Source organism: Saccoglossus kowalevskii, chromosome 1, assembly GCF_978046115.1.
Source record: "Saccoglossus kowalevskii chromosome 1, keSacKowa6.1, whole genome shotgun sequence".
NCBI lineage: Eukaryota > Metazoa > Hemichordata > Enteropneusta > Harrimaniidae > Saccoglossus > Saccoglossus kowalevskii.
The window spans coordinates 17,073,400-17,086,916 of record NC_140641.1 but is presented as its reverse complement, the minus strand read 5'-3'; the positions used below and the strand labels follow the sequence as shown (position 1 = coordinate 17,086,916).

The following is a 13,517-nucleotide window of genomic DNA, read 5'->3' as shown; positions in this document are numbered from 1 at the left end:
TTAGAGGGAATTTGAAAGCTTTCCATTATTTTTAAAAGTTACTGAAAATCTACGATTCTCTACTATTATAATAAATGATTTACATCACAGTAAGAAAGAATAGAAGAACGTTGCCTTATACGTTTCCATGTGTGTGATGAAACAAAAAGTAAAATATCCAACGGGTTGTTCACTCAGGGAGTCTCCCATGCAAGTACTAACCATGCCCGATTGTGCTTTACTTTAGATATTGGTCGACCATCTAACCACAAGTTGCATTGGCGACTATTTCACGTTTTGTAATGTTTTAAAATTGACATCACTTGTACAAGTACCTTCTAGAATTGACCTGTGACCTTTACAAACTTCGAGTAACACTGCGCTAATTCCACAGCAATTTACGAAATATTTATCCACATTTTCGAACTTTTAACTGTGGGACTTGTTTTTATGACATTACAGGTAACAATCCTTAATGAATCTACCAACTTTGCAATCGATTTTCACAACTTTGTAAGCAGTTTGTCGTCGATTTCTCGGTTGGCTATTGTAATAATCTGCATATACGTGAGATATTTTCGAGACATTTACTTAATGATTTCGAAATTTAACTGTGGGGTTGTCATGACAAAGACTTAGGTTAAATATAGAAGCAACTCCGCCAAGATTTCAATCGTTTTTCCAACTTTGAACACTGTTTTTGCACATTTTACATTCAGATAATCAGAACATATATAGGCTACTGTCTACTGACTTTTATTAAAGTTGTCGACATTACAACTGCGCGATTCTGTATACCAATAACTTAGGTGATATATACAAATACATCTGCCAACTTTGCAATCACTTTGCACAACTTTGCAATGACTTTGAGCAACTTTGCATGGTGTGTTAGTAGTTTAAAACATACTACAAGCCGACAGCATCAACAATGTATTCGTAAAAATTAGAGGGAATTTGAAAACTTTCCATTAATTTTAAAAGTTACTGAAAATCTACGATTCTCTACTATTATAATAAATGATTGACATCACAGTAAGAAAGAATAGAAGAACGTTGCCTTATACGTTTCCATGTGTGTGATGAAACAAAAAGTAAAATATCCAACGGGTTGTTCACTCATGGAGTCTCCCATGCGAGTACTAACCACGCCCGATTGTGCTTTACTTTCGAAATTGGTCGACCATCTAACTACACAGCAGCATTAGTTATTTGAAATTTATTCGAATTGGTGACTATTTCATGTTTTTGAATGTTTTAAAATTGACATCGCTTGCACAAGTACCTTCTAGAATTGACCTATGACCTCTACAAGCTTCGAGTAACACTGCGCTTGTTTAACGGCAATTTACAAAATGTCTATTCATATTTTCGAACTTTTAACTGTAGGACTTGTTAGTATGACATCACAGGTAACAATCCTGAATGAATCTACTTACTTTGAAATCGCTTTTCTCAACTTTGTAAGCATTTTGTTGTTGATTTCTCGTTTCGCTATTGTGATAATCGCATATACGTGAGGCATTTTAGAGACATTTACTTAATGTTTTCGAAATTTAACTGCGGGGTTGTCATGACAATGACTTATGTTAAATATACAAGCAACGCCGCCAAGATTTTAATCGTTTTTCCAACTTTGCACACTGTTTTCGCACATTTTACAGTCAGATAATGTGAACATATATAGGCTGCTGTCTACTGGCTTTTATTAAAGTTGTCGACATTACAACTGCGCGTTTCTGTATATCAACAGTTTAGGTCATATATAATACAAATACATGTACCAACTTTGCACAATTTTGCTTTCACTTTAAACAACTTTGCACGGTGTTTTAGCAGTTTAAACCCTACTGCGAGCCGATAGCATCAACCTATTCTTGAAAATTAGAAGGAATTTGAAAAGTTTCATTAATTTAAAAATATACAATTCCACGATACTCCACTGTAAATGATTGACATCACAGTAAGAAAGAATGCAGGAACGTTGCTTTATATTTTTACCATGTGTGTGATGAAAGAAAAGGAATAAATTCCAACAGCTTGTTTACTCAGAATGTCTCCCATGCAAGTACTAACCATGCGCGAATGTGCTTTACTAATCATTTTATTTTGTAGTGAATGATTTGCAGGTGGGAGATTTTCATTTTTAAATATATGTTATTGTTCAGCTATATCCAATGTCACGGTTAGACACGTCTGTCATTTTTCGATTTTCATATATTACATTACGTTTCTCAAAACATACATTTGATACCAACCAGCAGTCATTGTGTAATTTTTCATTACGTTAAACACTTGACGCACAGGGGCCGGGTACACATCCAGGCTGCAATATGAACTCGGGACTGTTTTTATATTTAATTCCCACAGCTTCAAATCTGGTATAAAAAGGAATGAAATTAAAAGCAGGTGGTTAACATGTTTCAATGGAAATCGTTACATATTGGACACGTTTTTGCCCTGGACGCATCAATACACTTACATACGCGCATTGGCCCTATCTATGCAAGGTCCAAATGGTCCACGGTCGATCGGGTCATTCGTGGAAGCAAAGATGACATTGGATGCAGTTAACATGAAAATAATAAAATAATTTAAACAGGATAGAATGCATGTGTATATTTTACGATAAAACTATTATATTTTGTTAGATTCATTTTTACGTGTCAGTTAACTTTAATGTATTTTTTATTACTATACACATCTTTTTCAATACGATGCGTTCACAAAATAAACATTAGTGGTGTCCTGTGTAGTACGTATATATTGCATATGAATCGTGCAATGTTTTGATAGTGTGTGACATATGATTTGACCCTACCTGATATAATGCCCAAACGGTTCACGGTCGTGACATCGATAACGTATCTTCGTTGAAGCAAAGACGATATTGAATTTTAACATGGACCTATCTATAGCTTGCGTTCTTGTTACACCAGCTACACTGTATTTCGTGTCTGTATGTCATTATAGTTATTTTACATGTAAAATACATTAGTTGTGGTAGCTGTGTAGATGCCATGTTCCATTTACGAATAGATCATGCAGTAACGCGGCGACTATGTCCAAGCGAAAGAAAATCGTTTTCCGAGTGAATTTGTTGACTGGGACGATGACGATTATGAAAGGGAAGCTATTCTAGGGGACGATTTTTATGAGGACTCGGAGAAGGTCGACAATGAGAGTTTCCTGCACCTAAAAGAAGCGCTGACAATTCAAACTTACCAGACAGCGTTGTGTCTCAGATCGACCTTTGAGTTCATCCCATGTTACCTTCTAATAGTCTAATACATTATCTAACAAGAAAATCGTCGGTTGTTTTCACATCAGCGTCAAAAAGCATGCTACATGTCAAGTTGCCGATTATTAATTATGAAACACATAAAAAAACTGTCATATTAGCTTACGGTTTTGGCCCGGGGTCTTGGCCATTATTGTTGCCCTGGTGATGATAAATATTTTACGAACCGCCCTGTATCACTCACATCGTTGGCGGTGTGACAAGAGTTTTTAGAATACAAGCCAGAAAAAAGATCATCAATCACCGGCCAACGTTACTTTTTACAAACTTACATTATGTATGTTACCATAAATTACCATAATGTTTTTTATTTTGTTAGATTTATTTTCACGCGTCACCGATGGAAACTCTGCATTGGCTGATGACAGAACTGGAAATGGAATAGCAGAAAACAATCTTCACATAGTGTAAAAACGAATACAGAAAATTCATCGTGGAAACAATCGATTAGTACAAACCTAAGGGGGCAAATATTTTGTACAGTTTCTGATGACACACCCTCTATAAGATAATAATCGTGGCCGTCTTCCGTGTGTTGCATATGAATTGTGCAATTTCTCGATCGCATGAGACATGCGCATTAACCCCACCTAATATAAAGTGCAAATGTTTCACGGTTGGGTCATTGATAACGTGTCGTCGTAGAAGCAAGGACACTATTGAATGCAGTTAACATGGACCTATCAATAGCATGCGGTATTGTCACACCAACCACCCTGTTTCTTGCTTTTATGACGTTATGCTTATTTTACATGTAAGTAGGAAACTAGATTATTATTTTGTGGTAGCTATGTAGATGCCATGTTCTACCTAAACATAGACCAAGTATGTATTAACGCGGTGCCTTTGTCCGTGTGTGAACTGTGTGAAGAACAGTCTTCTGTGAGTAGTATTTATGTATACATTTCAAATGCAATTGTTCAATCGCATGCGACATGCGCATTGACTCTACGTAGTGTAAAGTCCAAATGGTTCACGGTTGGGTCATTGATAACGTGTCAATAGCATGTGGTCTTGTCACACCAACCACACTGTATCATATTAGTATGCCATTATGCTCGTTTTACTTGTACATATGAAATTAGTTTCTTTGTCGTGGTGGCCGTGTATATATTATGTTCTCTCTATACACACAGTAACGTGATGACTATGGGACTGAGAGGATGACGATGACGATTATGACTGGGGCGACTGGCAATATGACTCAAAATGAAGTGCTGACGATTCAAACTTACCAGACCACTTTGTCTTAAGATCGATGTTAACACAGATCTCATGTTAACCCCGTGGTAACTCATGATCAAACAAAGAAATTACAGAGCCGGCGGCACGAAATTATGCATGGAGAGGGGAGGGGGGTCTGCTCACCAACCTTGCGCCACCACTGAATTGAATCGACGGATATAAACGCATATTATATAGGCTACATATTTGGTTACAGGTTGCCGATTATCAATGATTTCGTAATATAAAAGCTATTCTAAAAATAGTATGGTATGGCACAGTCACGATTGTTATCAAACATCGGGAATTTGTCGTTCCCTGACGACTGTGGTCGACTGATTATTGCCGTTGATGGCAAATTTGTGGTTCCCGATGATTGGGGAATACTAAAAAAAACCTTTATATTATCTGTATATTTAGCATTCCAGTGAGTCCGTCGCGCTTTTTTTCTGCCTTCGTACAAAATATTACAGGAGAGTAAACCAATTTAAAATACCGTTAGTAAGTCTGTCAGTCGGCTATTTTGAATCAAATGACTTGCATCAGAGGCACATCATGTTCGATATTCATACTACAATGCTTCTGATATTACCAGGTGTGACCTCACCAGCCTCAGATAGTATAGGCTTATGCTAGTCAGTACATACCAACGCTACCTATCTGAATCATATCCGGTATGTGTACATTATGTATATAAATCCATTCCTTTGAAACCAAGGAGACCGACCTGTCCAGGTGACACATCATTTTAATGTCATAATGGTTTGCATTTCTTCATGATATGAAACCGCACTACAAAGTACGTATCTTTTACTGAAAGATACATTCATCTGTAAAATTGGAATTATTTGTTATTATAGCAGTAAAATTGTGAGCAGGTAGGACAGGCATAAACCATCGTTACCTGTCAAGTTTCATTTATTTGGCCGTCGCCTCACCATTATACCTTCAAGTTGGCACAATTCCCACAATGCACCTGTAAAACAACGGTGCGTGATCCTCTGCGTTTCAGTGGTATACGAATACAAAGTCTCGAATACGTAGTCTCGTGCTGTGGCACGTTTCCATGTGAAATCAACCGCGGGTCACATGTTTTTGTCAGTTAAGCTATGGCGTGATATACGATGACACAATCTATTGGTTTAATTTGAAATTTATGAGGCTTGCTGTTATTGTATCGAATCCAACTGCGTTCAATCCAATCATTCATGTAACTGAGGTCAAATAAAGCTTTTCCCAACACGACCACGCACGGTTTCGTAAGGACGGTCATTGATGGTCGGTTCTAGCGAAACCGTGCAAATCGGACGATGGGCAAACACAATCTTATACATTTCTATATTCCCGTAGATATTCAACATGGACGTTTTCAACTTTAAAGAAAATGGGAATCCCCGGTCCGTCACCATGGCCACTATTTGGTAACATGCTGCAATACAGAGAGGTAGATTTTTGCACTACATTTACCCAAGGACCTACTATAAAATAATAGGTTCATAATTTACCGTAGCACTGTGCCTGTATCGAATTGCATAACAGAGGGCGCCACAATTAGCAACACACTGATTTATGACGACTATGTTTCCTGTAGGAAATCTCTTCATGCGATTACCACTATACCACATACAATTGGTATCAATTGCTATATATGAATTGAATACACATAATTTGATTTTTCCTTTCCTTTGAATTCTTGACCAATTCAAACATTACTAGATGCGTTTAATAATATATGGTGAAGCCGAGTGACTGGTGTGGTATTTTAAATGCAAAAGAGTCTTTCTATAATCCATCTCCGTTAAGTTTAATATGTAATTTGTGTATGTATGAATTTTGGTGTATTTTGAGATAGTCTGTCATGGTCCAATCAGATTACTTGGATACAGGTTTTTGCATACTAACCAATACATGCAACGAGTCAACGATTGGTTAACTCATTTCACTACAGGGGATTCAGTACAAGGATCTGGAATGGATAAAGAAATATGGCAAAGTATATGGGTATGTATGCCTCACGATAATCGTTAATATTTTTGCCAGTATTTGCTAAATGATTTGTATAAATATTCGCCAAACTCGTGTCAACTTCATTTGTTACACATTGGGCTACTTTGAGCTATTTTAATGTGTAAACGAGGAGAATATTCATTATGTCAACCCAAAGACTATAGAGAAGATAGTCTTTATAGTCTTTGGCCAACCCGACCTAAAGACACACTAGTTGTGAAAATAATTGCTTCAAACCTTTTTCACAACATATATTTTATTTAAAGTAGATTCACAATACAAAATGTGTTTTATCAGCTTTTAACGCAACAATTGAACGTATGCAATTCATTCTACGATAATACTCAATGACTGGCAATCGGACGTGAACTACAAATGTCAAACTGTGGTCGTCAGACTAAATCTTCCTTTCGTGAGTTATTTCTGACCCAAAGAATGACATACTAGTGATTACGGAAAAATTGTTGGTTAAACAGAATCACTGTAGAAGTTCAGTCATATCAACTCTGAACTGTCGAAGGATAACATATATTTTAAAAAATCAATATGCACAACAAATACAGATCGATTCTATTAGAAATGACCTGCGTAGCTTAGAACATGATGGTTATATGCCAGTATATGTATGTTTCCTATATTCCAACACAATATTAGAAATGGATATGTTATACATCTGAAATATAATCTTGAATGTTTTTTTTTCTCCAAATACATAGGGCCTACGAAGGGCGTACACCAGTAATAACCTTCGCCGACCCAGAGATATGTAAACAGATATGTGTCAAACACTTTGGGTCTTTCGTCAACAGACGGGTATGTTCAGATTACATAGCTATTTCAGGTGCCATAATCGCGTATCGTCAGACAACCTGTTTTGCTACTGATATTTAACTGTAAACACGAAACTAAGAATACATTGAAATGCTTATTTCATTATTTTTGCCTCGCATATCACAGGTACTCCCACTGAAAAGTAGACCTTTAGATTCAGGCCTTACTGTGCTACTCGATGACCACTGGAGAGGGGCGCGGAACACTCTGACCCCTTCATTCAGTGGCGCTAAAATGAAACTGGTAAGTTTAACATCGTGAATAATGACGCATTCACATTATGGAAACTAACTGGGTCATATTTTACTACGACATACGTCACAGTATGCCGACAATTTACAGTTTCGACATTGGTATTTGCATTCTCCAAAAAGTGATCGAGTACGTATATCACAGCATAGTATATAGCGAGACACGTCGACTTACGTTCACTAACTTGGTCAGTAATATCAATAAGCTTATGCGAGCAGAGGGTGGTTGCCTATTATTAACCTAATTTGTCGACATATTCTCGGGAGCGAACATGGTGGCATTTTCACTACGCAGCACACACAACCGGTGAAAACAACGACACTTTGGGCTAACTATTGAGACTCTCCTGAACAGCATGCCAAGACTATCCCTAATTAATTTGTTTGTTTCCCCAATGTTGAGTTTGTGCCGTTTTTTCGACTTTTGCTGTTTTTCCACAGCAGCTCGATGTACAACAGGGATGAGCAACTTAAACGCTCTGTGATATTGTCCCACCCCGAGAACGTCAAGGGACAAGTAACCTGCCAATGTATCCTTAGAGTACCTCGTATTTAAAGGCCAAACATAAGTGAACATTTAGCAAATTAAACACTGTCAGTTGATTAGTTCTATCGCATTCATTTATTATCCTATGGGCATAAATGAGCATGTAACCCCTTCACATCGCTAATTACAATTGCAAAATTGTTATTGTCATGTTCACTAGCTGCAATGCACAGCTTAGCACTTCTCAGCCATCATGCACATGCATGTACTTTAGACACGACATACATCTTTCGGAAAATCCCCACCCCGTCTACGTCTGCCAACTAGCTATATTTTACTTGTATTGCATTTCAAGTTAGTTGGAAAAACAATAGGTGTTGAATCACGGGTGGACCACGACAATAAGCATGAATCTAACAAAGGCATCATTGAATCCTCCAAAAAGTATTCATATATTCCGTTTAACAATTCACTGTGTTTGATTGCAATTTACAGATGTCCCCTCTTATAAATCGGTGTGCCACTGAGTTGGTGAATAACTTGAAAAATCACTGTGACTCGGAAAAACCAGTTGAAATCAAAGAGTAAGTATTTAATTTAATGAAAATAACCTCGAAAAAAATCACAGAATGTTGATGTCATTTGCGTACCTCTAGTCGTTTACCCATCAAATAAGCAGCCATTTTGAATCACGTATTCGGTTAAGGCAATCATATGACTGCATTACCAGTGTAAACAATTGATTTATTTTAGGAGTAGGAATACCGATTTTCAGTGCTGTCTTTTTCGGATTTTCACCTCAATAATTCTGGGAATTAAACATTGCATAAAACAAATATAAAATATCGTACAGGCATTTGATTTTTAAATTTCAACACTATGTTCTGTAGTGAAAGATTTAATAATGATGTTCTGTCGCTCATATTGCAGAATGTTTGGAAGTTTTGTAATTGACAGCATTGGTAGTGCTGGATTTGGACTCGATGTTAATTCGCAGTCGCAACCAGACCACCCGTTTGTGGTGAATATAAAGAAAGCCTTCAAGTTCAGTTTGTTTAGTCCTGTGGTATTAATTGTATGTAAGTATCACCAACGTAGTCTAACAAGCGAATATTTGTAAACTAATAGAATTCACTAGCTCGAAAAAACAAAACAACCGACAAACACACACACCATATTGCATGGGAAAATGTACGGGCCAAACAATTCAAGTGTTGTCGCATGTTTTGAAATAAAATAGTGCGCACATTTTTCTCCTCACGTGAAACCCATATGTACAGTAACTACTTATTCTGAATATAACCATACACCTCGTTATATTACTGCGTGGCAAGGAGGACTAGTTATAAGATTATAAGATAAAAACGATAATGTTCAATTATAATAATTCACCATAATTACCAAGTCTGACTTGATAACAACAGCAATATTAAATTAAACACTTACAATTTTCTGAAACGAACAATGTAGTAGACAACATAAATACAATTATTCACCGTTGTATATAATACATCTAATCATGCAGGAACCGGATTGTGGTGTTCTATGATGTGTACGTTAGAGAACGAGTTATCTCGATCCACATCATGATTACAATGTACAAATTTAGCGGATCGATGAATACATTAGTAATTATGTCGATACTTGTTTTGCAGTGTTCTTCCCATTTCTTGTTCCAATTTTGAACTATTTCGACGTCGCCTTTATTCCGCGAAAAATTCTGAATTTCTTCGTGCAAGTTACTGATGAAGCTATTCAGATGCGAAAATCAACCGCAGATTCGAACCAGGTAAGTGGACTGAATGTCAAAGGTGAGATGAGTGTCAAAAATGCAGTAAGATGTGAAGATGTACTCGATTTCTACATTACTCGTATGTAACATATTACAAAGTATTTTATATTTTGTATGTTGTATTTCTTTCAGAGAATAGATTTTCTACAATTGATGATGAATGCCCACGATGTATATGAAAAGTACATGAAGAACAAAGAATATGAAGAGGATAAGCATGAAGGGGAGAACAAAGTAGAATTTGTCAAAGACGATCCATCTTCATCAATGAAAATTCACAAAGGATTTACCCGCGATGAAATTGTGGGACAGGTGAGCGGGAACATGGGGGACAGATTTATTTTAGACTAACCCGAATAACATTTCCAGCGACTGTGAAAAAACGTTTTTAAATGTCGCACATGGGGTGGTGAAAAAGAGATTAATTACATTCAAACATTTATCATATGAAGACGCTTAACCAAAAAATAAATTGAATGAAAGGTGATTGAAATATTGACATTTCTAATTAAGTCACTAATTATGCCGTTTCAATTTATACGAATCAATTATTTTTTTCATTTTGTTATTAGTCATTATTGTTCTTCTTTGCTGGTTACGAAACTACAAGTACGCTATTGGCGTTTGTCTGTTATAATCTGGCAACAAACCCCGAAGTACAAGACACGTTACATAAAGAAATCGACAATGTCATGCTCAGCTACGAGGAGGTTGGTTATGATGCTGTTTCCGATATGACATATCTAGATATGGTTGTTTCCGAGACATTAAGAAAATATCCACCGGCAACAAGGTACGCTTTACCATAAATAACCCAATTTTTCATTGCCATTAATTCACGATACTTAGTGCGTTTTAGTTATTTCCCCCCTCGCATACACAGGTACGGCCTTTCAATGGCCATGTTAAATACATCATGTGCATGTAAGATTGTTGTTTGGTTGTGTTACTTCATCTCTTGCCCAAGATTGTTTATGTATGCATATATGCCCTTGTCTATATGGACTTCTGTATTGTCCGATAGACACAAAACTCTACATAACTTAAAATTAATAAATTAAATGTTGCACACATACAATTGACAGATTTGATCGTAAATGTAACAAAGATGTCAATATCAATGGAATAAAGATACCTAGTGGAATGACTGTAGTCGGTTCTATTTATGGAATTCACCACGATCCTGATATTTACCCAGATCCGGACAAGTTCATTCCCGAAAGGTAAGCATTGCAAATGTAACAATGCAAGCTGGTGACGTACTTAAAGTTAACACACGAGATTGTAGGTTGTATACTAGAGAACTAGAAATAACCTCGACGTTTTAATAAAACAAGTTCACTCAAAATTAACCAAGCCATCTTGGGTTTGTACCTGTTACTGTTAATTTACTGTTAGTGTGTTTGGCGCAATATTTTTCAGTCAAATACAATTATTCACAGGCATTAATGAAATATTATCTGAACATATTCATCATTAAGGTTCAGCAAGGAAGAAAAAGCTAAACGTCACCCATATGCATGGATACCTTTTGGTGCTGGTCCTCGTAACTGTATTGGAATGAGATTCGCATTGATGGAGGCAAAGATTGGGCTGGTTCGAGCATTGCAGAAGTTTACATTCGAACCATGTGCTGAAACTCAGGTAAATTATACATTACATCGTATAATAATACCTATAAATTATATACTGTGTTTTACATATAGAATCATGTTATTACCTTTCTGTTCAATGTTCTGTTCTTTATTTATAGATTCCTCCGGAACTGGGCAAGATGGGATTCCTGTCACCACCAAATGGCATTATACTTCGCATTAAATCTAGGCAATGAAATACTGATTGATGATTATTACATTTTTTTTACTTCAGTTTGTTTTGGATCATTTGGACGCTGACTGATCTGCATAAGAGGATGATTGAAAGCCAAATAACATTTTCGACTTTTTCTTGAAAACTTCGAATGGTTCGATACTTGGTGTATAATATTTGGGTGGTCCTCGATTATACGTGAATCTGAAAATTAAATGGTTTGAATGTAAATTTTAGTGGATATTTTTAATTTTTTGTTGACAAAAATATTTTCGATTCATTCATGAAAACCGCTACTTCGATTGCTTTGATATGTAGTGTATATGCAAATTGGGTGGATCAAAATATTTGACGATATCTTCAATTCTGTAATTGGTCAAAAATACTATTTGACTTCTCTTGATAATTATCTGTTTGATTGATTTCATACTTGGTATATAAAAATGCCTCTATAGAATTAGTACATTTCTATGGATATCAGGGGAACATATTGATGAGTTGATGAATGTATTACTCGGATAATATTAAACTATTCTAAACATTCCACTATGGTGTTTATGTAACTATGCATGCACATAATTGTGCAAGAAATCAATTTCCACCACCGTCAGATTGTTATGAAATTCCCTCACTGATTATCAATATATCTATGAATACTAATGAATTTATTTTCAAATGTGTGTTTGTGCCTTCATACATACAGCGACGTTCTGATTGTTGTTGGCATCAATCCGATGGAGCAGATTTATTTTGATTTTATTATATGTATATTTTGTCTTTAATAATACAAAAACAATACAATGGTTTATATATACGTATTTGAAAATTTGCATATTCATTCATTGTCACTGACGCCAATCTCGTTGAATTCATGTATATTTGTAATAATTGACGTGTAAAAGTTGTTGATACCTTTGATACCTTTGTCCGCCAATTTGTAATTTTTCAACTTCTTCCCTCTACCCTTGAAATATGATAAAATTGAGTTTCCAAAGAGTCAAAATGCAAAAAACACATGTACATACGCCATCTACAAATTTAAGGGCCTGATATTTGTTGTGTTTTCTGTGTAGAGTTCATCCCAGACCGCTATTCTCTCGCAATTAAAATCATTTGTCGTATTTAAGCCGAAATTTTATGTTAAAAAACTCATTCATTACAAATGTTGAGAATAAAAACCTGCGTTTAGGAAAACTCTCTAAATAAAGATTAAATAGCAAATAAATAAAATATGTGTCATCCTATACATTGGTTAAATCATGGAATGAACTTATACTTACATAAGGAATATATATCAGTATAAATGTATGCCTAATTTATTGATCAATATGACCATTCACCGATCTTTCCATACTTTTTGAATCCTGATAACGGCTTATATAGTGCTTACTAATTATCTTTATGTAATTGCCTAGCCTGATCCTGACTCTAAAGATACAGGTGTATAGTTAGGTAGTGGCATTTATTATGTATGTATATATAGATGCATCAGTCATGTATATTACTTATAACTATACGATTTACACAGTACTTACATTGGACACAAAATTAAAAAAAGCACACAGATGTGCATGTTATATAAAACAGAAATCTGCAATAGTAACGTTTCTTCATATAAATTGGGTCTATGATGATGATGATATGAAATCGTCATTAAATATTGAAATTGTGTTTTATTTACACAGTTAACCTTTCCATAGTTCAAAGTCACTATGATTTTTGTAAAATGCATGCTGATGTATAGTGTTATTATATCATAATATATTTTATTTAGAAAAAGCAATGAACTCTACTTTGTCCTAGGCACAACGCCAACAATGTTATAGTGAACATGAA

General features: G+C 35.6%; 1 protein-coding gene across 1 annotated transcript; it reads left to right on the top strand.

Annotated features, from left to right (window-relative positions):
* Nucleotides 1-5,861: 5,861 nt before the first annotated feature.
* Nucleotides 5,862-12,507, top strand: LOC102810083 (cytochrome P450 3A29-like). The gene is made up of 12 exons (XM_078014292.2): nucleotides 5,862-5,948; nucleotides 6,453-6,505; nucleotides 7,228-7,324; nucleotides 7,469-7,585; nucleotides 8,576-8,664; nucleotides 9,011-9,159; nucleotides 9,736-9,869; nucleotides 10,005-10,184; nucleotides 10,445-10,665; nucleotides 10,958-11,095; nucleotides 11,354-11,516; nucleotides 11,626-12,507. Exons 1-12 carry the CDS (start codon nucleotides 5,889-5,891, stop codon nucleotides 11,701-11,703), a joined length of 1,479 nt encoding a protein of 492 aa, XP_077870418.2. The 5' UTR covers nucleotides 5,862-5,888; the 3' UTR covers nucleotides 11,704-12,507.
* The last annotated feature ends 1,010 nt before the right edge of the window (nucleotides 12,508-13,517 follow it).

What these genes read in the sequence shown, in the direction of transcription:
- LOC102810083 (XM_078014292.2), top strand. Translation starts at nt 5,889, where the DNA reads ATGGGAATCCCCGGTCCGTCACCATGGCCACTATTTGGTAACATGCTG. An exon ending in AAATATGGCAAAGTATATGG is followed by an intron (nt 6,506 to 7,227) that starts GTATGTATGCCT and finishes CCAAATACATAG; the next exon opens with GGCCTACGAAGGGCGTACAC. An exon ending in TCCTGTGGTATTAATTGTAT is followed by an intron (nt 9,160 to 9,735) that starts GTAAGTATCACC and finishes CTTGTTTTGCAG; the next exon opens with TGTTCTTCCCATTTCTTGTT.